This window comes from Pelodiscus sinensis, chromosome 19 (assembly GCF_049634645.1).
Source record: "Pelodiscus sinensis isolate JC-2024 chromosome 19, ASM4963464v1, whole genome shotgun sequence".
NCBI lineage: Eukaryota > Metazoa > Chordata > Testudines > Trionychidae > Pelodiscus > Pelodiscus sinensis.
The window spans coordinates 26,068,569-26,090,781 of NC_134729.1; the positions used below are offsets into that span (position 1 = coordinate 26,068,569).

Consider the following 22,213-nt stretch of genomic DNA (forward strand, 5'->3'; position numbering starts at 1 on the left):
GTGGAGAGGTCTCAGTGATGTTATTGCTGATTAACACCTTCAGTTATTCTATTTACTGGTCTCTTTTGTTCAACATCTTTATTAATGACCTGGATGTGGGGATGAATGGCACCCTCAGCAAGTTCAAAAATGGGGGAGAGGAAGTTCCGCTAGAGGGGCAGGGAAAGGGTCCAGAGTGACCTAGACAAATTGGAGGGTTTGGCCAAAAGAAATGGGACGGAAGAATCCCAAGTGTTGTTACAGGCTGGGGACCAACTGGCTAAGCAGCAGTTCGGCAGATAAGGCCCCGGGGATTCCAGTGGCTGAGAAGCTGGATAATGAGGCAATAGGGTGCCCGTATAGCTGACAGGCTAAGGGTACATTGGGCTGCATTAGGAAGAACATTGCCGCCTGATCCAGGGAAGCGATGAGTCCCCTTTATTCAGCGCTGGTGAGGCCACATCTGGAGTGCTACAACCTGCCCCTCTGCTCTCCACCAGGGCACGGTCGTCTGCAGCAGTGTTCCCTGTGCCAGTTCCACCCAGGAAATACACGGAGTGGCAGCATGGTGCGCAGTACGTACTTTTACATCACATTATGCTATTACCCAGAAGGTCAGAGACTATGTGACCTTTGGTAGAACTGCCACTCTGTGTATTTCCTGGGTGGAACTGGCACAGGGAACACTGCTGCAGACGACCGTGCCCTGGTGGAGAGCAGAGGGGCAGGTTGTAGCACTCTCGGATGCAGGAAATGTTCCATGATGAAAACTTGAGAGGAGCCTGGAAGCCCTTTCATCTGTCTGCCATGGCCACAAACAGTTGAGTGGACTTGTGGAATGGTTTTGTTCTTTTAATATTAAAGTCTAGCACCCAGTGAATATCCAGCGAGTAAAGCCTCTTGTGTGACATAGGATAGAACACAGGGAGGGAAAAGTCCTCGTTGATGTGAAATTGGGAGACGGCCTTTGGGAGGAAAGCTGGATGTAGCCTGAACAGCACCTTGTCCTTGTAGAACACTGTAAGGAGACTTAATCAGTAAGTACTTAATCTCCAGTCCCACCTCCAAAGGTAGCCTTGGCAATCACCTGATTCAAGCACTCAATGAAAAAAATGGTTACTTCCCTTCTCATAATTGTTGTTCTTTGAGACATGTTTATGTCCATTCCAATACCCACTCGCCTATCCCGCTCTTGAAATATCTGGCAAGAAGTAACTGAGTGGGGAGGGTGGGTTGGCAGCGCCTTATATCAAGTGTCATGAAGGCGCCACTCAGGGGGCGCGAAGGCTGAGCTATTGGGTGTTGCTAGGGGAAATATCTTAGAATTGTAGAACCATAGAATCACAGGGTTAGAAGAGTCCAACCCCCTGCTCAAAGCAGGAGCAATCTTCAGGTTGCCATGCATGCGTGCACACTTGATTTGAAGGGACATAACTCATCTTGAAAAACAAGTTATGAGAAGGTAACTGCTTTTTTTTCTCTGGGAAGATGTAGCCTGTTATCAATAAAGTGCATTTGCTGATGCTCTGAAGACAATATGGTAAAACTGATCACTGCCAGATTTGTAATCACACACATCTGATTGACTTCAACAGCTAGATGCCTAATCACTGTGCACCCAAGTCCAGACGATGAAGAGGACTTTCCTATTTACATGCACTCAGTAGGAGATTTGGTATTTCTTGGACACGCAGTTGCAAAATTCTGTACAGTGATAGGCAATACCTGTCTGTATTCTTTCCCATGAAGCCTAACGGTGCAGGTAACCTTTTAAATTGCAATCTATAATCAAGGAAATGGACATGATGCTTTTCCTGTGACTAATAATATCTATGTTGACAGTAGACATTACTCTCTTTTTGTAGAGCTCAAGTTGATGTCTTATCCACGTGGGGAAAACCTCTTACCTGTTTACTAAATGGCTCTGCTGAAGTATATACAGGCAGCTGAGCTCTGTTTATCTGAACTAATTGGGGCCAGGACCAGATCGGGTAATCACAAATTCAGATAATCTAGAGAAAGGGAAAGTGCAAGGCTATAGTGCCATCTGGAGAGATTGCCTCTGTCTGGACGTGTGTGCGCTGGTTGTCGGTTTACTACAGAGAGCTAGAAAATAGAGGATAGGGTAAATGGGTTCTACCATATTCCGGATCATTATTATTCTAGGTTTTCATTGCATCAGATCTGTAATTCTGTCTGGGTGGGTTCTTTGTGCCATATGAGTATTTTTGGTGCTCAGTTTACCACCTTAAGCTTTTGATATCAGCCGCCCTGGTGACTGAATTACAGCCTTGGATTCAGTTGCACGGTGTATCAATATATATTTATATATGTAAATATATTGTCATTCATAACATTTCCACTGACCAAAAGTAGCTTCCAATCCTCCTCCTGCTGCATTATCATGGAAAATGCCCTGTTTCAAATCTAGCAGTTGAGGGGAAGGAGATTGGGCTCCAGATTAGAAATATTTGGATGTTTTCTGCAGACTGACTTACTGTTGTTATCCTTGGAAAGTAGAGGGATAGGTCCATTTCAGGCTCTTACTACAGAGAGCTAGAAAATGGAGGACAGGCTAAATGGGTTCTGCTGTATTCCAGATCATTATTACTCTAGGTCTTCATTGCATCAGATCTATAATTGTGTCTGGGTGGGTTCTTTCTGTGAAATTAAATACAAACTCAACCATCAAGTCATGTGTCATCTGTGCTGGTCTAAATGAAATTGTGGGCGTTTGGGTTTTGTTTGAAAAGAAAATTGGAATTGACTTTCTTGTAGCTTCTCTTATAAATTCAAATGTTTTTTTAAAGTTAAATAAAAATACTTCATTTTAAGTAGATTTTGTTCAGTTCTTTTAAGGTCACTGCATGGCTTGAAATCCAATTGTTTGCCTTTTGTCCTTTACAGTGAGATTACAGAAAAGTCTCCCTGATTTAAAGGGTCACTGCCACAGAGTTTAGACCTCTAATGAAACCTGTCTTAAAATGATTCAAGCTGGTGTCTAATATCCTCATTTCCTGTTACTTCTTCATAAGAAGCCTATTGTACCTTCATAAAGAATTGTTCTCTATCTCTAGGTGGAGCTACATAAATTTCCATGGGAATCTCTTTTCCTTTTTCTTCAGAAACTTGAGTAACAACACTACCGAAGGAACTTGCTGTGGCGATTCTGGCCTGTTTTATTGTGTGTTTGTTTGTTTGTTTTTTGTTTTCTGAAAGGCAAATGTCTGAAGGACATAAATCTCCACTGAAAGCAAAGGCAATTCATGGATGCAATAAAAGAAATGTGTCCTGCTGGGGGGGGGTGAGTACTGGTAAATAGTGCATGTACCTGTTTCTGTGCCCCTTGTGATGTCCTTGTACAGATGCAAAGCAGCATAGTATGTCAAAATTCAGACATGGCTTATTACCTGCTTTTTTTTAAAAAAAAAAATTAACAAAGCGACATCTCTTTGGTCTGAGGGGGACTGAGACACAACTACTTCCATTCAGATAAAGTGAACTGTAAACCAGAAAGACTGGTTTTGTGAAAAGAAAGGTTAGTAAGTAGTAAGATGCAATCTATCCACAGAGCCGACTCAGGATCTCTGTAGTTGTATTAGTTGCAGGGTTAGCTGGGTAAAAATTCATGTGAATTGTAAAAGCGTAAAACCCACATGCATCTGACGAAGTGGGTCTTTGCCTACAAAAGCTTATGCTCCTACACTTCAGTTAGTCTATAAGGTGCCCCAGGACTCCTCGTCGCTTTTGCAGATTCAGACTAACACGGCTACCCCTCTGATATGTGAATTGTAGAATGTTAAATCATTTTGAATGGGAAACACAAAACCTACATCTCAGGTTGTGCTGTTTATATGAATCGCTGCAGCATTTGCACCTTGGCAAATGTTAGGGGCCAGATCTGCTTGTTGCCAATTTCAACGGAGAAATGCCTTAAAGGGTTTGGGGTCCAGAGCTGTCATCTTGCTAGCTCTGCACCATTTCTGCTGGAGTTCCCCAACTCAGGCAGGGGAGGAGGTACCACTGGGGGTATCTTATGCATTTCCGCTGGCCCAAGGAAGCTGCTGCAACAGGAGCATTAGTGAAGGCAACCCCCAGGCCGTCCTAGCTCATGATAGGCATCAAACCCACCTCCAGGCCTCTCGCAGTGAGAGAGGTGTAAGGCTTCCCCTGACCAACCTGCTGCAGAATCTTCCCCGGCGTGTTTCTAACGTGCAGAATTGCAGCGTGACTGATGGAGTGCTCAGTGAAGAAGCAAAACCGGAATCTGCTGCCGTACCGCATTCCACTATAAGTTGGTCAGATCAGAAAGCGGCTGGGAGACCTCCAGACAAGGCCATGGTCCTGCTGGTTAGGAGGTGGCCTTTGTTCCTCGGTCAGTACTGAGCAAGGTGCCCCTCTATCTAGGTGTTTCTGCGGCCTCCGTTGCCGTAAGATTTGAGCACAGCAGAGGCAGAGTCTTGACTAAGATGTAAAACCAGGCTGTGGACTGCAAAATAGTCTGTCCTAAAAAAGAAAGTTGGCCAGCCCTGAAAGGGCGGTGAGAGCCAAAGGTTCCTTGCTGTGCTTCTGCAGGTCAGGACATCGGGGCATTGCTGACAAAAGACAGGGTGTTTCTTGGCCAGGAGGAGTTTTCACTCCAGAAGTCTCCACGCGCATGCAGGGAGCCGTCCTTCTAATGGAATACAAAGCTTCGTCAGAGCCTCACTGGCCAGCGTAGGTGCTGTCACCACAACGTCCTGGGGCAGCATCTTGCAGCAGTGTACCCCGGGAACCAACATAAATGCATGATGCCAACCTGAGGCTTTTGCACGCGTGTTGGCTGTGCCCAGTGACCCATCCCCTGGCATGTGCTGCAACGGGCTCTAATGTGTCTAATCCGCTCTGCGTCCGCGCTCAGGAGGAGTCTTTGGGGGAGAAGGTTGTGCCAGTGGCTAACTCCTTGCCAATCAGAAAAGCTGAAGTGTTTGTTCCCCCGTCCCAGCAGAGCCCAGAGAGGACTCTGCAGCCTGGAGCTTTTTCCTGACCCTTGCCTGGTCACGGGCTGTTCCTTCAGTCTAGGGAGGAGACCTACACCCAGACCACCAGAGAGAGGTCAGTTGCGGGAATCAACCCTGCCCTGCCTCCCTGGTGAAGCAACCCGCAGCCACTGCCCCCCCCCCCACCACCACCACTGCCACTGAGTGCAGGGGCCAACCCCAGCCATTGCTAGCCTCTTGCCCCTCCTATCCATAGTGTTTGGGATGGGCCACATGCCGCCTCCCCCACACGTTGCCCCTTGCGTATGTGATTTAACTAGCGCAGATAATGCAGTTCACAAGCACTTCACTGCGTTTATACCATGAAGATGCTGAATTTCAGCGACAGATGCAGAGTGGTAAAGGCGTCCTGCACATGCCAGGGGGTTCCCCCAGATTCAGCAATTTCAAAGCCAGAAGGGAATATGATCCTCCAGGCTGACCAGCGGCACAGCACAGAGCATGGAAACGCAGCCAGACGTGCGAGACCTCTGGACTTGGCTTTAAAGTGACAGAGTCCGCTCGCTCCCTGGTGACTTCCCCTCCCTACACAGCCTGCGGGTCAGGTCAGGTTTGAACGTTCGTCTCTCTTCAGCTTCTCACCATTGGATCTTTTTCTGCTTTGACTGCTAGAGAGTCCTCTACTGTCAGCAATCTTCTCCCCAGACAGGCCTTTATAGACCAGGATCGGGTCACTTCTTAGCCTTCTGTGTGAGTCCTACACCTCACCCAGTCAGAATCGGAGCTCAAGCATTCTCCCTGCCCCACTCAGCTGAGCAGATGCACTGCAAGTCTCTTGTCTTTTTTGCTGTAGGTTGACTTCTCCATGCTGGTCAGTGGGCACTGCAGTTCCTAAGGCCATGTCTACATTATGTAGAAGAGCGACACTGCCACAGTTGATCTTCCAGGGTTCAATTTAGCGGGTCTAGTGGAGACCCGCTAAATCAAATTCAGAGGGCGCCCCCATTGGTGCCAGTATTACTGCTCCTCACAAGGAGTAAGGGAAGCGTTTGTTCCCATCAGCCTCCCACTGTGTGGACAGTGCAGAAACTCAAGACACGTCAACTCTAGATACATAATTAATGTAACTGGAGTTGCGTAGCTTAATTTGACCTTCTGCTGTAGTGTAGACTGGACCTCACAGTTCCATGCTGTACTGCAAGAACTTAGGGAAAAAGGAACAGCCAGTGTCTCATGGATTTTCAGCCAATTTTCAACTTCCCAGAGAGACAGTGCAGAGTGCGGGAGGCTGGCCTAGTGGCTAGGGTTCTAGCTGCTCCTTCAGGGCACTTGGATTTCCTGAGTGGCCTTAGAGGAGTTCCTAGGTGTGGCTTCCTGTCACACACAGCTACTACGAAAGTAACTTCATTAACAGTTGAGAAGAACATTGTAGAGGTTGTTGGTTTAAGAAATGAGGCTGTCAAATGACCTGCCAGGTTGTGTCCCATGTGAACGGGGCCCTGCATTGGCTGACTTTCCTCACCCGCATGGTTTTACAAAGCCAGCCCAGTTCTGGAGAGTGGGGTGGATTCTGTTTGCATGTCCAGCAGCGGCAGAACGGAACTGAGTGCGTCAGATGGCCTGCCAGGGCTTTGTGCCAACAGAACATAAGAACGGGCAGACTGGGTCAGACCAAAGGCCCATCCAGCTCAGTATCCGGTCTTCCAATGGGCCAATGCCAGATGCCCCAGAAGGAGTGAACAAATCATCAAATGATCCCGCTGCTGTCACCCATTCCCAACTTCTGATAGACAGAGGCTAGGGACACCATTCCTGCCCATCCTGGCTTATAGCCATTGATGGACCTCTCCTCCATGAATTTATCTAGCTCTTCTTTGAACCCTGTGAAAGTCTTGGCATTCACAGCATCTTCTGGCAAGGAGTTCCACAGGTTGGCTGTGTATTGTGTCAAGAAAAACTTTCTTTTGTTTGTTTTAAATTTGCTACTTATTCATTGCATTTGGTGAGCCCTAGTTCTTGTGGTACAGGAGCAAGTAATACGTTTTCTTTAGTCACTTTCTGCACATCAGCTGTGATTTTATAGATCTCTAGCATATCCCCCCTTACTCTCCTTTTTTTTTTTTAAGATAAAAAGTCCCACTTATTAATCTCTCCTCATATTGCAAACCCATGATCATTTTTGTTTCTCTTTTCGTAACTTTTTCCAGTGCCAAGGCATCTCTTTTGAAATGAGGCAACCACATCTGCACACAGTATTCAAGATGTGGGCATAACATGGATTTATATAGAGGCAATATTCTCATTCTCTATCTCTTTTTAAATGTTCCCCAACATTTGCTTTGCTTTTTTAACTGCTGCTGCACATTGGAATGATGTTTTTAGAGAACTATCAACAATGACTCCAAGATCTCTCACCTGGGTCTAAATTAGCCGTTACCACCCATCATTTTGTACATACAGGTGGGATTATGTTTTTCAATGTGCATTTACTTTGTATTTATCAACATTAAAATGTATCTGTCACTTTGTTGCCCTGTCACCTAGTTTTGGGAGATCCTTTAGCACTTCCTTCTAGAGTGTGAAGAATCATGAACTATGATACCGTCATGACACAAGTACACCCTAGAAAAGAACTGGGTTTGCAAGTGAGTCTCCTCTGGGTCTCTTAGCCCTGCGCCTTTAAGCTTGGTGTACAGACTGACGGCACACCTCCTGCTCTCCTCAGCTAACCTCCCTCACCTAGTGTAACTGAGCAGGCAGTTAGTGAGGGGAGCTTGTGGGAGGAACCAGAGCTGGATGAAAGGGCTTTTCTAGGGGAAAACACCTCAGCGGAAAGAGGCAGAGCAAGCAGGTGAGTTACTTACAACTTCCTAAAAGTCATTCTTCATTTCCCTGCAGGTTTGCATCCTTGCCTAGCGGGAGCTGAGCGGTTGCTTCCTGCCGAACTCTCACTGAGCCTGCCAGTTTTTCGCTGCCTTGCTTTGTGAGCTGCACACACACTGCAGCACAGTAGGAAAAAGTAAATTCAGAGTGTGTCTAAGTGACCCCCAGCACCATCTCTGCAGCTGTTATTGGAGGAATTGGATGGTTGGAAGGGCTTGCTCCATCATGCCTTGTGTCTCCACAAAACTGGCTCATTTTTTCCTCTCTGAGCTGGGAGATCGAGACTAGGAACAGCTTTCTCCTGCCTGAACAGGGCACCAAGAGCAGCAGTTCCGTAGGGAATAAATCACATGCATGGAGACAGCCCACCTGTTTGTCTGGAGTGGGGGAACGAGATGCTAGTTGCTGAAGTTCTCGCCTGTTATTAGGTTGGTTTTATTGTTTAATATTTTATTGGAAAGGCTTTCGCGTGTGATGTGTCGGTGACTTAGTCCTAAGGTGCTAGTGGTTCCCAGCCCCTGGAGAATCCGTCACTTTCCTTATCAGTGGAACACGGAGTTGGTCACCTACTGGCTCAGAAGACCTGGGCTCTGCCTGACTCCGATCCCTGTTCCACCCGCAAGCACAGGAGGGCTCCTTGGGTGGGATCCTTTGCTGGCACCTCAGCCATGCTGGGGAGATGTGCAAAGGCGATTCAGTGCCCATTGACTGTCTGTGGAAATCGGGCATCTCATTGCCATGCTCCCTGCCATGGATCTTTTCTAGGCGTTTTACATTGGCACTACACCGGCAGGTGGTGTCCCTCGCCAGCGTATCCCCAGCCTGGCTGGAGAGAGAGGAGCCGGGGTTCCTTTGGAAAAGGCGTTCTGCGCCCTTTGGGGAATACCTGGGCTAAGAGAGGACGTTAGCCTGTAGGGCTGGAAGCCACAAGGAAAGGGTTACAACTCACAAAGAATTGTGAGCGTTCAAATTCAGAGGAAATACAAGTGTGAGAAATAAAAAGACAGCGCTGGGAGCCCTGCCTTGGTATAGCTAAGGGGAAACAACAAAAGTATTAAATGTGTTTAAAATGCACAGATGTGGTAACTCAGGGTTGTCAAGCTGGGACACATGATTCTGGGTAGCATGAGCATTGCATTGGAATAAGTATAGTCACTAACTGGGGCGTAACACAGCCACGGATGGGGCATAGTCCCTGGTTGGAGCCAGCTGTAATTTCCCCAGGGGGAGAGTCCATACCCGTTTCTGGGCTCTGAGGTGGACATTATATAATATGAAAATATCTGGGGTTGGATCAGACAACCGTAGGAATCAACGAAGACACTCCCACTGACTTCACTGCTGCGGATTCCAGTCATCTGCTTTCACTCCCACTTTGGGGCCAGTTCCTGAGGTGAAGTCATTTGTGCTCTAGGTAGTTTTACTGTGCAGGGGGAGGGTGCACATCGCAAAGGACACTTTCCAGCCTATTCAGGGTTTTGTGCTAGCAAACGTCTATCAACAAACTGTCACGCTTGAAAACAAGTTCAGCCCATGTACCCGCCGGTGAAGTGCTGCTAATTTGTATATCCATAAATTCGCCTGTTTGCTCACAAGAAAGAGCTGTCAAGTTAAGCCTTTAATGTTCCAAGTTAAACCAGGCCCCCCCCCCCATGGGGCTGATGCTGGCCGGTTGGGGAAGGCAGCAGGGGTGCATTGCTCCAGCCTCCCTCCCCCATGCTCCAGCCAGCCAGGGGAAGGCTGGGGCAGTGTGCGCTGCCTGAGCTTTTCCTCCCCCATGATTCGGCTGGACAAGGGAAGGCTGCGGCTGATTTTCCCCCCACACACACACCTCTCCCAAGAGCGAGGCTGGGAGGAGGGGCTGGGCCTTGCTCCTGGGGGAAGAGGATGGGAAATCAGCCCAGCCTTCCCCCAGCTGGATCACGCTTACTTGCGGTCCACATTTATTAAAAAAAAAAAAAAAAAAAGCACTCACCCCTCCCCTGGAATATCTGTGTACAGGTCTGTAAACTTCCACTGATTTCAATGGGGTCACAATTCCACCCTCGTTCTTCGTATTAGGGCGGGCAGAGACCCTGAGCAGAGGGGGAATGGGTCTGTGACCAAAAGGAGACTTGGGTTATGTTGTTGAAGCAAACAAGCTATTTAGGTCTTGTTGGCGTATTGTGTCCAGTTCTGGGCATGACATTTCAGGAAGATGTGGAGAAATTGGAGAGGGTCCAGAGAAGAGCAACAAGAATGATTAAAGGTCTAGAGAACATGAGCCGTGAGGGAAGACCAAAGGAATTGGGCTTGTTTACTTTGGAAAGGAGAAGACTGAGAGGGGACATGATAGCCGTTTTCAGGTATCTAAAAGGGTGTTACAAGGAGGAAGGAGAAAAATTGTTCTCCTTGGCCTCTGAGGATAGGACTCATAGACTTTAAGGTCAGAAGGGACCATTTTGATCATCTAATCTGATCCCCTGCTCAACGCAGGCCACAGAATCTCACCCACCCACTGCTAGAATAATCCTCTCACCTATATCTCAAGCAAAATGCAGGACAATGTAGCACTTTAAAGACTAACAAGATGGTTTATTAGATGATGAGCTTTCGTGGGCCAGACCCACTTCCTCAGATCAAACGGCTACATTTCTATCACCTATATCTCAGATATTGAAGTCCTTGAAACGATCGTTCAAAGACCCCAGGATGCAGAGAATCCTCCCGCTAGTGACCCGTGCCCCATGCTACAGAGGAAGGTGAAAAACCTCCAGGGCCTCTGCCAATCTACCCTGGAGGAAAATTCCTTCCCGACCCCAAATATGGCGATCAGCTGAACCTTGAGCATGTGGACAAGACTCACCAGCCAGACACCCAGAAAAAAGTTCTCTATAGCAACTCCTGTCTTCCCACCATTGGCCTATTTACCACTGATAGTGAAAGGTCAATTAATTGCCAAGATCATGTTACCTCATCAAACCATCCCCTTCATAAACCCATCTAGCTGTATCTTGAAGCGAGATATGTCTTTTGCCCCCACTACTTCCCTTGGAAGGCTGTTCCAGAACTTCACTCCTCTGATGGTTAGAAACCTTCGCCTAATTTTGAGTCTAAACTTCCTACTAGCCAGCTTATATCCATTTGTTCTTGTGGTTAAATAATTCCTCTCCCTCCCCGGCATTTATCCCTCTAATATATTTAAAGAGAGCAATCATGTTTCCCCTCAGCCTTCTTTTGGTTAAGGTAAACAAGCCAAGTTCCGAGGAGTCCTGTGGCACCTTATAGACTAACTGAAGTGTAGGAGCATAAGCTTTCGTGGGCAAAGACCCACATCGTCAGATGCATGTAGTGGATGCATCCACTACATGCATCTGACGAAGTGGGTCTTTGCCCACAAAAGCGTATGCTCCTACACTTCAGTTAGTCTATAAGGTGCCACAGGACTCCTTGTCGCTTTTGCAGATTCAGACTAACACGGCTACCCCTCTGATACTTGAAGCCAAGTTCCTTGAGTCTCCTTTCATAAGACAGGTTTTCCATTCCTCGGATCATCCTAGTGGCCCTTCTTTGTGCCTGTTCCAGTTTGAATTCATCCTTCTTAAACATGGGAGACCAGAACTGCACACAGTATTCCAAATGAGGTCTCACCAATGCCTTGTATAACGGCACTAACACCGCCTTATCCCTACTGAAAATACCTCGCCTAATGCATCCCAAGACCGTATTAGCCTTTTTCACAGACATATCACAAAGGCAGCTCATAGTCATCCTGTGATCAACCAGGACTCCGGGGTCCTTCTCCTCTTCCGTTACTTCCAACTGATGTGTCCCCAGCTTATAACTAAAATTCTTGTTATTAACCCCTAAATGCATAACCTTACACTTCTCACTATTAAATTTCATCCTATTACTATTACTCCAATTTACAAGATCATCCAGATCTTCCTGTATGATATCCTGACCTTTTTCTGAATTGGCAATACCTGCCAACTTTGTGTTATCCGCAAACTTTATTATCACACTCCCACTTCCAAAATAAATAGTAGGGGTTTGGGGACAGGGAGAGAAGGAAAGGAAAAAAGGGGATTTTTCCCCCTTTTCCCGTCCTTCTCTCCCCCCAGCCCATCCCCGACTATTTATTTTGGAACTGGATTTTTAATGCCCCAGTCATCTGAAGAAGTGGGTTGTGCCCACGAAAGCTCGTGATTCCATCTCCATGTTTTGTTAGTCTTTAAGGTGCTGCGAGACTATTCATTGTTTTTTCTAGTAGGTGAGACGTGATTTCTTCACCAATAACATATTGATTCTATCCAAACAGGCCATGTTCTTCTGTGTGTCTGATAATACTTTATTATAATTTCAATCAATTTGCCTGATATAGTAGTCAGTCTTACTGGCCTGTAATAGCCAGGATCACGTCTCGAGCCCTTTTTAAAACATAGTGTCACGTTAGCGGTCCTTCAGTCATTTGGTACAGAAGTGTTATTTAATTATTTAGATATAATTATTTCAATGATAAGTTTCATCCCCCTTTAGAACTCCTGGGTGATTCTGTGTTTGTGGAGCTACCCTCATCATTGGCCAGCATGGGAAAAAGAGGAGAAACCAAACTCCATAGTCTCTGTGGCCCCTCCAAGTGGTACCATGTAGGACCAAAGTCAGTCTCTGTCTAATACTGAAATGTCCTGATAATTCCCTGGGCTGAGATGAAAATACAGAGCTGCACTGCGGGAGGAAGCGCAGTGGACTTAAAATTCCTGTTCATTCATTCTTCCTGGTGTCTGTGTGTTAACCCCACGGCACTTTCCCTAAAGAACTGTGGCTTTATTCAGCTGGGAGGGGTTGACTGGGACTTTTCAGCCTGGAAAAGGGGGGGTATGATAGAGGTCTATAAAATCATGACAGGTATGGAGAGAGTGAATTAAGGAAAAGTTATTTACTTGCTCCCGTAACATAAGAACTAGGAGTCACCAAATTAAATAATAGGTAGCAAGTTTAAAACAAACAAAAAGAAGTTTATCTTCATGCAGCGCACAGTCAACCTGTGGAACTCCTTGCCAGAGGATGTTGTGAAGACCAGGTCTTTAACAGGGTTCAAACAAGAACTAGATAAATTCATGGAGGTTCGGTCCATCAATACTTATTAGCCAGAATGGATAGGAATGGTGTCCCTAGCCTGTTTGTCAATGGCTAGAAATGGATGACAGGAGAGGGATTACTTGATGATTACCTGCTCTGCTTACTCCCTCTGGGGCATCTGGCATTGGCCCTGTTGGAGGACAGGATTCTGGGCTAAATGGACCTTTGGTCTGACCGAGTATGGCCGTTCTTATGCAAGTGCTTTGGAGGATAATGTTATAATTCTAGCCGAAATGATCTGAAATAAAGAGGATGAAGTTCAATAAGGACAAATGCAAAGTGCTCCACTTAGAGAGGAACAATCCATTTCACACATAGAGAATGGGAAGCGACTGTCTAGGAAGGATCTAGTGGACCACAAGCTAAATATGAGTCAACAATGTGACACTGTGGCAAAAAAAAAAAGCAAACATGATTCAGGGCTTCATCAACAGGAGTGTTGTGAGCAAGACACGAGGAGTCATTCTTCCATTCTACTGTGTGCTAATTAGGCCTTAGCTGGAGTCTTTTGTCCAGTTCTGTGCACCACGTTTCAGAAAAGATGTGGAGGAATTGGAGGGGGTCCAGCGAAGAGTAACAAAAGCGATTAAGTCTAGAAAACATGAGCTAGGAGGGAAGACTGAAAGAATTGGGCTTGTTTAGCCTGGAGAAAAGAAGATTGAGAGGGGACATGATAGCAGCTTTCAAGTACCTAAATGAGTGTTACAAGGAGGAGGGAGAAAAATTGTCCTCCTTGGCCTCTGAGGATAGGACAAGAAGCAATAGGCTGCAGCAAGGGCGGGTTAGGTTGGACATTAGGAAAAACTTCCTAACCGTCAGGATGATTAAACGCTGGAATAAATTGCCTAGGGAGGTTGTGAAATCTCCATCATTGGAGATAATTAAGTGCAGGTTAGACAGGTTTCTTCTGTCCACTCACTGAAGAAATCAATAATATGAATTACATGTTAGAACCCCCAGCATCTTTTGGCCATGAGCGAGTCTTGTACTGAAACAGGCCTGTTTTCAAATACAAATCCAGTCCTCTCAGTTTCACCGTGTCTGCGATGTTGTTGTCCTATTGGAAGTAAGTTAACGTCAGTTAATATTAGTAGCCGACATGGTCACTGTATCCGGACCAGCCTCTGAACCTTATTTTCTTGCATCTGAATACACCAAGACAGAACTAATGGCTCTGAGACGCAATGGAGGCGAGAGCTCATTCGCATGCATCTAGGTCACAGGTGCCACTGGGAAAAGACGTTTCTTACCTGTCTCCTCTTTGCAGCATCTGAAGTGTCAAATCAAGAAATTGTTAACAAACACACTCACATCAGACAAAACACAGAGGCCCAAAGCGCCGGTATCTGCCCTATCTCAGCAGCGGCTCTTTTACAGTTGAGGGGAAAAAAATCCTGAACTCCATTTAAAAAAAAAAAGCAGTTTGGACGGATGATTTCTCCCTCCCCCACCCCGTTCCCCTTTCTCTCTGTCTCTCTCCTCACAAAGAAGTGACCTTTTCCAGTCTCTTATCGGGAAGCTTCACTTAAAAGGGCCGCTGACGCCTCCTGAAAAGCGGTGAAAAGCCCTTCTCTTCAGAGACGATTCTGCTGCTCTTTTTTCTGGGCTTCTTTCTTCCCTTTTCCACTTTGAAAGCTCCACTTCTTTGGCTGACAAAAGGCTCTGTGTTCCTTATCCGGCCCTGCCACCGCCATCCGCTCTCCCTCTCCCTCCACAATCAGTGTTGTCTGTAGCGTCACGGCCGCCTGCACAGCAGTGAGTGAATGTTTCAGGCACGGGGAGATGCAGACGAGGGTTCAGGGAGATGTCTTCTGAGGTAGCCTGGAATTTAGAGTCCGCAAACCACCGCTGCTGAGGAAATGCCTGGGTGGAGTGAGATGGCCTCCGTGTCCTTGAAGCCACTGCCACGTGGGCTGTGTCTGCAGTCGGTCTGCTACGCCAGCTGATTGTCTGAGCCTGCCTGCTGGCCCAGAGCTCTGGCTACCTGTTAAGGGGTATGTGTCATTCCCCCCCCCCCCCCCAAGGTCACACAGAAGCAGAGCAGCTTTGCCCTCATGAGGAAGATGTGTGGCGTTGCGGGACCACCCCTTACCCGCTCAGTCTGTGCTCTGTGCATGTGAAGCACTTGCATGACTTGTACTGCAGCAGTACCACGGAGCCCGAGTCATGGCCTAGGAGCCTATCATGCCCAAAGAACAACATGACCCTGCCCCTCACCCTCTCTGTAGAAACAACCAGGAGTCCTGTGGCACCTTGGGATATGTCTACACTACAGCGCTAATTCGAACTAACTTAGTTCGAATTAGTTAATTCGAACTAAGCTAATTCGAATTAGCGCAGCTACACTTAAAAGCTAGTTCGAATTAGCGTTTTGCTAATTCGAACTAGCATGTCCACACAGAGTGGACCCTGAACAGAGGTTAAGGCTGGCCGGAAGCAGTGCTGGCAGGGCATCAGATGAGGACTTAGAGCGTGGAGCTGCTGTCTCAGGCTAGCCGAGGGCTGTGCTTAAAGGGACCCGACCCCCACCCCGGACAGACAGTTCTCAGGGTTCCCCGCTTGCAAAGCAGTCCTGGCTTGGAGTGCCCTGAGTGCCCACACTGGGCTCATCACAGCACTCGGCCATCAGCCCGGCTGCACTTGCCACAGGCTGCCATCCAGGGGGAGGGGATAATTGGGGGGCTGCAGGAGAGCTTCCACCCCAAGAAGCCCGCAGAGCCAGCCCAGTCCTCCCCATCGGGGGCGCATACCCCATTCCTCCCTCACCTCCTTCCACTTACCCTTCCCTAGCCCCCCTTCCTGATGTACAAAATAAAGAAAACGTGTGTTCAAAAATAGAATCTTTCTTTATTGAACAAAACTGGGGGAGACTGGGAAAAAGAGGTGGGAGAGGGGAAGAGAGAGGCTGGGAGAGGGGAGGGCAACTAAAATGATCAGGGGTTGGGAACAGGTCCCATATGAAGAGAGGCTTAGAGAAGAGGAGACGGAGGGGGAGATATGATAGAGGTCTATAAAAGCAAGAGTGGTGTGGAGAGGGTGCATAAAGAAAAGTTCTCCATTAGTTCCCATAATAGAAGGACTAGAGGACACCAAAGGAAAGGAATGGGTAACAGGCTTCAAACTAGTAACAGAAAGTTGTTCTTCACAAAGCAAAGAGTCAATCTTTGGAACTCCTTGCTGCAGGAGGCTGTGAAGGCTAGAACTAGAACAGAGTTTAAAGAGAAGTGAGATAAAGTCATGGAGGTTGGGTCCATGGAGTGTTATTAGCCAGGGGGTAGGAGTGGTGTCCCTGCCCAAAGTTTGTGGAAGGCTGGAGAGGGATGGCACGAGACAAATGGCTTGCTCACTGTCTTCGGTCCATCCCCTCCAGGGTGCCTAGCGTTGGCCGCTGTCAGCAGACAGGCTACTGGGCTAGATGGACCTTTGGTCTGACCCAATACGGCCATTCTAAGCTCAGGGTTCTGGGTCGGGGGTCTCAGTGGACCACCTTGATTTTCATGCACACCTGCTCCTGGGTGGCCAGGCTGGCAGCTCTCCTGCCCTAGCCGGCCACTTTCCTGTGCCTAGTGCGGAGATCGTGGACGAGGTCCACGATGTCCGCACTAGACCAGGCGGGTACCCGCCTCTTGCGGTCCCGGGCAAGCTCCCGGGAGCCGCCAGCCTGGTCCCGGGAAGAGGGGGAGGGATGGGGGCATCGGGTGGCTGGCTCGAGCCGTGCCAGGTGCAGGGTCTGCTGGCTGGGTGCTGGCAGGCTTGCACCTGGCACGGGCACCGTAGCCAGCCCGTGCCCCTTTAAGAGGTCCGGGGCCGGGAGGGGGGCATACGAGTTTCCCTTGTGTTGGCCAGAGTGGCCACCAGGGAAAGCTGGGGAGGGCTAGCCTCCCACTAGTTCGAATTAAGGGGCTACACACCCCTTAATTCGAACTAGTAAGTTCGAACTAGGCTTAGTCCTCCTAGAATGAGGTTTACTTAGTTCGAACTAAGCGCTCCGCTAGTTCAAACTTAATTCAAACTAGCAGAGCGCTAGTATAGTGCCTATCAAAGTTAATTCGAACTAACGTCCGTTAGTTCGAATTAACTTTGTAGTGTAGACATACCCTTGGAGACTAACAGATTAATTAGGGCATCAGCTTTTGTGAGTAAAACCCATTTTGTCAAGCGCATTAGTGTGGAAGTTACACAAGCAGGAGTGTATATCAGGAAGAAGTTGTTTATGTTAATCAAACTAATCAGGTCAGGATGGAAGTGAGTCAGTCACAGCATTTGGGGTGGAGATGTGAATATCCAGAGAGGGGAAATTGCCTTTGTACTGAGTTAGCCAGTTGACTTCCTTATTCGACCCTAACTGTATAGTGTTGAATATGCAAATGAACTCCAGTTCAGTCCTCTCCCTTTGTAACTGGTTTTTTAAATTCTACTGTAGAAGAATGGCTGCTTTCAAATCCATGAGTGAGTGTCCAGGGAGGTTCAAATGTTCCCCTGCAGGTTTATGTGTGTTTCCATTCCCGATGTCTGACTTGTGTCGATTTATCATTTGGTTCAGAGGCAGTCCAGTTTGGCCAGTGTACATGGCAGAGGGGCATTGCTGGCACTTGATGGTGTAGATCACATTAGTGGATGAGCCCCTGATGCTGTGGTTGGGTGCTTTGATAGTGTCGCTTGTATAGATATGCCTTGTTAACACCGATCCTACCCTTCTTCTGATATACTAGTATGCGCACGTGCGTGTGTATAAGTGTGTGCGTGTGTATCCCTGCCTCTCTAATTTCCACTCCAATGCATCTGATAAAGTGGGTTTTGCCCACAAAAGCTTAAGCCCTAATAAATCTGTTAGGCTCCAAGATGCCAGAAGATTCGCTGTTGTTTTTGCAGATACAGACTAATCCGGCGACCCCTCTGAGACCTCTCCATAGATGAGCTAAGTGGACCCAGATGGGGCGTGCAAGGGAATGGCGAGACCGTTTAATTACGGAGATTTTTGGTCCTTTAAGTAGTGACTTGAGAGCTGAGGTGACTCTCCCATTCTCCTGTGAAGCCACCAGCGCCCAGGCTGGCTGAGGAGCGGTGCCTTGGCAGGCTCACAGGCCATCGGGGGCCAATCAAGTGGCCACCAGGGGGTCTGCAGCATGGCACCCTGCTTGCCAGGGACCTACGCCCATCACTCACTATTGCATCCCGTATCGTTCCAGGGGGCAGTGACCAGGCAAGGCAGGGTGCAGCTCCAGACACCCCACCCTGGAGCAAGTACTGCCACAGGGCCACCGTCACCATAGCAACAAGAGAGGGCCACAACTGGCCACCCAAGCTGGAGTGAGGCCTGGGCAGGCCCGGCTCATCCTCTTTGCCTGGGAGTTTGTGCAGGGCCCTGTACAGGGGTCCCGCCGGGCTGAGGCTGAGGGAGCCCCCTGCTCTGTGCATGTTACTGCTGCCCACCACACAGGCCCAGCGGGCGCTGTGTACTCGGCCGTAGCAGGTTGAGAGCTGCTGGACTGACTGCGGGGGGCGGGGGGGTTAATGAAGTTAAAACAAAAACCCAACGAGCCCTTGTTTTTTTTTAATCATGCACCCCGAAGAGCATTTCTTTCCCTCCCTAAGAACAGCCCCCCGTTCCCCCCGGTTTGCAGCTAGCTCGGCACGAGCACAAGTGGCCTTTTAAAGGGGAGCATAAAGGAGTGAGTGTTTCCTCTCTCCGGCGGCGAACCGCCCCTGGGGGCTTATCCTTTCGCTGCCGCCTCGCCTTCCCGTGCCAGAGCCGCTTTGCTGCTCCGTGCCTGCGCAGCCCAGGGAACGGCTGGCGGGACAGAGCCGGCTGGCCGGGCTCCACGGCCGATTCGGTGCTGTCATCGCCCGCTCTGCCTGGACGGGCACCAAGCGTCGCCGCTCGAGGGCCGGTGCTAAGGGAGCTGCTGCCATTGTGGGGCGGGGCCGTGGACACTGGCAGGGATGGCCGGGCTTTAGCTCCGGGCCGTCTTTCCAAGGGAAGTAAGGTGGAAGCGTCGTCCCTTCCCGGAGCTCCGCTCAGACGTGTGGGGCCAGCAGCAAAGCCCTGAACGATGGGGGCAGGGGAGCAGCTTGAGCCGTTCGGCACCACCACGTGGCTGGAGGGTGCACGCCAGGCTGAGGCAGCAGGCCCCTTCGGCCCGTTTCTTACCTAGCTTCAAGCTCACCAGACAGGCCCTGCCTGGTCTGACCTTGCAAGACTCGAACCCCGACGGCCTCTTCTCCTGACCAGGGCCTCAGTGCTCCAGGAACTGATGCCCCCTCCTTGCCCCATTGCCTGCCCCACGGCATCAGACTTCCTTTCATGCACCTTCCCATGCACCTGGAAGGGCCCTACATACAGAACCAGCCCTCACACCCCAGCCCTATGGGCCGGGCCTCTTGACAGGAGGAACGTATCTGAGACCATATGGAAAAGTTATTTACTTGTTCCCATAACACAAGAACTAGGGGTCACCAAATGAAATTAATAGGTAGCAGGTTTAAAACAAACCAAGGGCAGTATTTCTTCCCACAACACAACCTGTGGAACTCCTTGCCAGATGATCTTGTGAAGGCCAGGAATTTAACAGGGTTCAAAAAAGAACTAGATAAATTCATGGAGGATTGGTCTATCAATACTTATGAACCAGAATGGATAAGAATGGTGGCTCTAGCCTCTGTTTGTCAGGATCTGGAAACGGACGACAGGAGAGGGATCATGTGATGATTACTTGCTCTGTTCGCTTTCTCTGGGGCATCTGGCATTGGCCCTGTTGGAGGACAGGATTCTGGGCTAGATGGACCTTTGGTCTGACCCAGTCTGGCCGTTCTTATGTACCCCAGCATGCCCACTCTGTCTTTTCAACCCCCCAGGTCCCCTGTCGAGTTGCTCTGAAAGCATGGAACAAAGGGACCCAGCTCTAAAGCCAGTGCCAGACAGAGAGAGGGTGAGGCTGGCAGCTCGCAGTACCTGCTGTAAGGTAACCATCGCAGCTGTACTCGTGGGTGGCTTTGCTCTTCTTTCCCTGGGCATTCTAATGGGTAAGTTGGCAGCTGGATCCTCTCTTACTGTCTATACGCTACTAGCAGGCTAGGCAGCTGGTGCCCCTGTTCCAGGCCTGTCCGCCTCTGGCCAGTGAACCTCCAAAGACAGGACATTTGGATACTCAGCCGGGAGTTAGATGCTTCCCTGGAGATCTGGATGGGAGACAGCGCCGTGTTTCTCCACAGCAACGCCCCGCCCCACTGAGCACCCAGCCAGCCCTCTCTGGCCGGGGATGGCTGTCATCACAGGGGAGCAGGGAGACAGGGGGAGTCTTCTGGTGAGGACACAAAACAGCGCGGCCCCCTCCCGCCCCACTAGGAGTTGGGGTGGCCTCCTCTCAATCCGTGTCCTTTCCGTGTCTCCGCTCTACCGCCAAGGTCCTGCACAGCCTCTGCCCCTCTCTCCTTCCCTCCTCTTCCTTCTCCCCTGGGGGCCTTTCCCAAGATGGGCTCTTGGCTCTCCTTTCCATCTGCCCTGGACACACCGTCTTCTAGATGCAGCCCCTTCCTCCCGGGGCCCCCTCCCTTTGCCGGCTGCCCCCTCCCAGCCCACCTCTGCATCCCAAAGCTGCCACAAAACCACAGCCACTGCACGGCCTCCCATGCGAATTCCCTGGCTGGGAGGGGTGGGAGGCTGTCACACGCAGGAGGGCAGCTGGTCCCTGCAGGATGGCTTGCTGTACTGGGAGCAGCTGGGAGGTCACTGCCTATTTCCTGCCTCTGTGGGAAACGAAAAGCCGCTGTAGAGCAATGAGACCGGCCCCCTCGGGACCACTTCTTGGCCTCTCCTTCTACTCCCTGATTGTCCCAGTAGCAATTCCAGAGGCTAAGCACAGTCCGGTTGGCTGAGAGCCCGTCGTGCGACTATGGCTGGGATTACTAAGAGTATCCTTGAGGCTGCATTGTGGCTGGGCCCTGCGCTGCCCTGAACCAAACACCGCCCTTGTGACAGCTCCGTCAGCTAACGAGCCAGGGCGACGTTCCACCTGACTCCCAGGGGACTCCCAGGGCTGGCATTTTGCGCCTCCTGTCTGCACGAGCTTCCGAGAGGCTCCTGGAAGACCAGGGGAGGTGGGTGCTGCAGGGAGAGCCCCAAAGCCCTGGAGGCACCAGGAAGAACAGAGACAGAGACTCCTGGGATTAAGCGGGTGGTTTCCAAAGCCGAGATGCTGGCCCAGCCTGAGCCATTGTCAGCTTCCCAGTGCCCCTTGTCTGCTTGTGGAACACTTGCCCTCTGCCCGCAGCGCGCGGCTCCGCACAGGGGCTCAGCTTCGAGCACACGGCGGAGCTGCGAGGGATCGCGTATGACCGCAGCTTGCAACGGAGGAACTCGGATTACTCCCAGACGCTGACCCCCGCTCTGGAAAGGCTGGTAAGTTGGATTCTTCACCTGTGGGCTAAGCCCTCTGCTTGCAGCGACCATATGAGCTGCCTGTGCCTTGCACAGCCGGGGCCCCAGCTCAGCAAGAAGCGCCCCTTGGATCTACATCACCCCGCACTAGCTCCTGTGCTGGCTTAGAGACACCTGCAGCCCCACCCTGATTTCCTCTGCCCAGAGGATGCAATGGCCATGGCATAGAGTCATGGAATCTTAGAGGTAAAAATGGTGCCAGCAGTGGGATGTTCTGAAATTGGCCAGGGGGCCCAGAGAGCCCCGCTCCTAGATCTGTCTGAGGTGAGCCAGTGAGTGACAGAGACAGAGGAATTCATACAGCAGAGATGCTTGTGAAAACCACATGCTCTGGGAAATGCCCTAGGGCTGCAGAAGTGAAACTGCTACAGCCTCAGGCGAGCAGGCAACCTCCTGGGCCACATCGGCAACACGCCTAGCAAGTGGGAAAGGGCTGGTGGGGCAGACCCTACAGACCTCCTGATATTGGGGCATGGGGTGTCCTGACCCAGCTGGAACATTTCTGGGCTCCTGCCCTGCAGCGCAGACCTCGGGGAGGCGGGTGAGCCTGCCGGAGGAATGGGGAAAGCCGAATTGCACAGCTCGGCGGGAAATGGCCCAGAAAAAAGCAGTGGGAGGAGGATGGGAGCGGAACTCACCACTCAAAGCCAAGGACACATGGCTAGAAGCCCACTAAGGCCAGGCCAGCTTTGGGGGACGGGAGGTGGTGGGCCAGGGCACACACCCATTACCCATGCTGCATGCCATGGGCAGAGGCCACCCCACAGTGGGGGGGCAGTGAGGCCAACATTGAGGGAATGGCACTGCAAGCCCC

At 49.9% G+C, this 22,213-nt stretch overlaps 1 protein-coding gene across 4 annotated transcripts in view; it reads left to right on the forward strand.

Annotated features, from left to right (window-relative positions):
- Positions 1 to 7,722: 7,722 nt before the first annotated feature.
- Positions 7,723 to 22,213, forward strand: part of TMPRSS9 (transmembrane serine protease 9) — a 30,508-nt gene continuing 16,017 nt past the window's right edge. For 3 of the 4 annotated variants that reach the window (XM_075903161.1, XM_075903158.1, XM_075903159.1), the window contains exons 1-2: positions 19,829 to 19,985; positions 21,233 to 21,360. In XM_075903161.1, the coding sequence (XP_075759276.1) occupies positions 19,844 to 19,985; positions 21,233 to 21,360 (270 nt within the window). In that variant the 5' untranslated portion in view covers positions 19,829 to 19,843. Of the gene's footprint in view, positions 7,810 to 19,817; positions 19,986 to 21,232; positions 21,361 to 22,213 lie in introns of those variants that run through there. The other variant, XM_075903157.1, reaches the window with a different exon arrangement.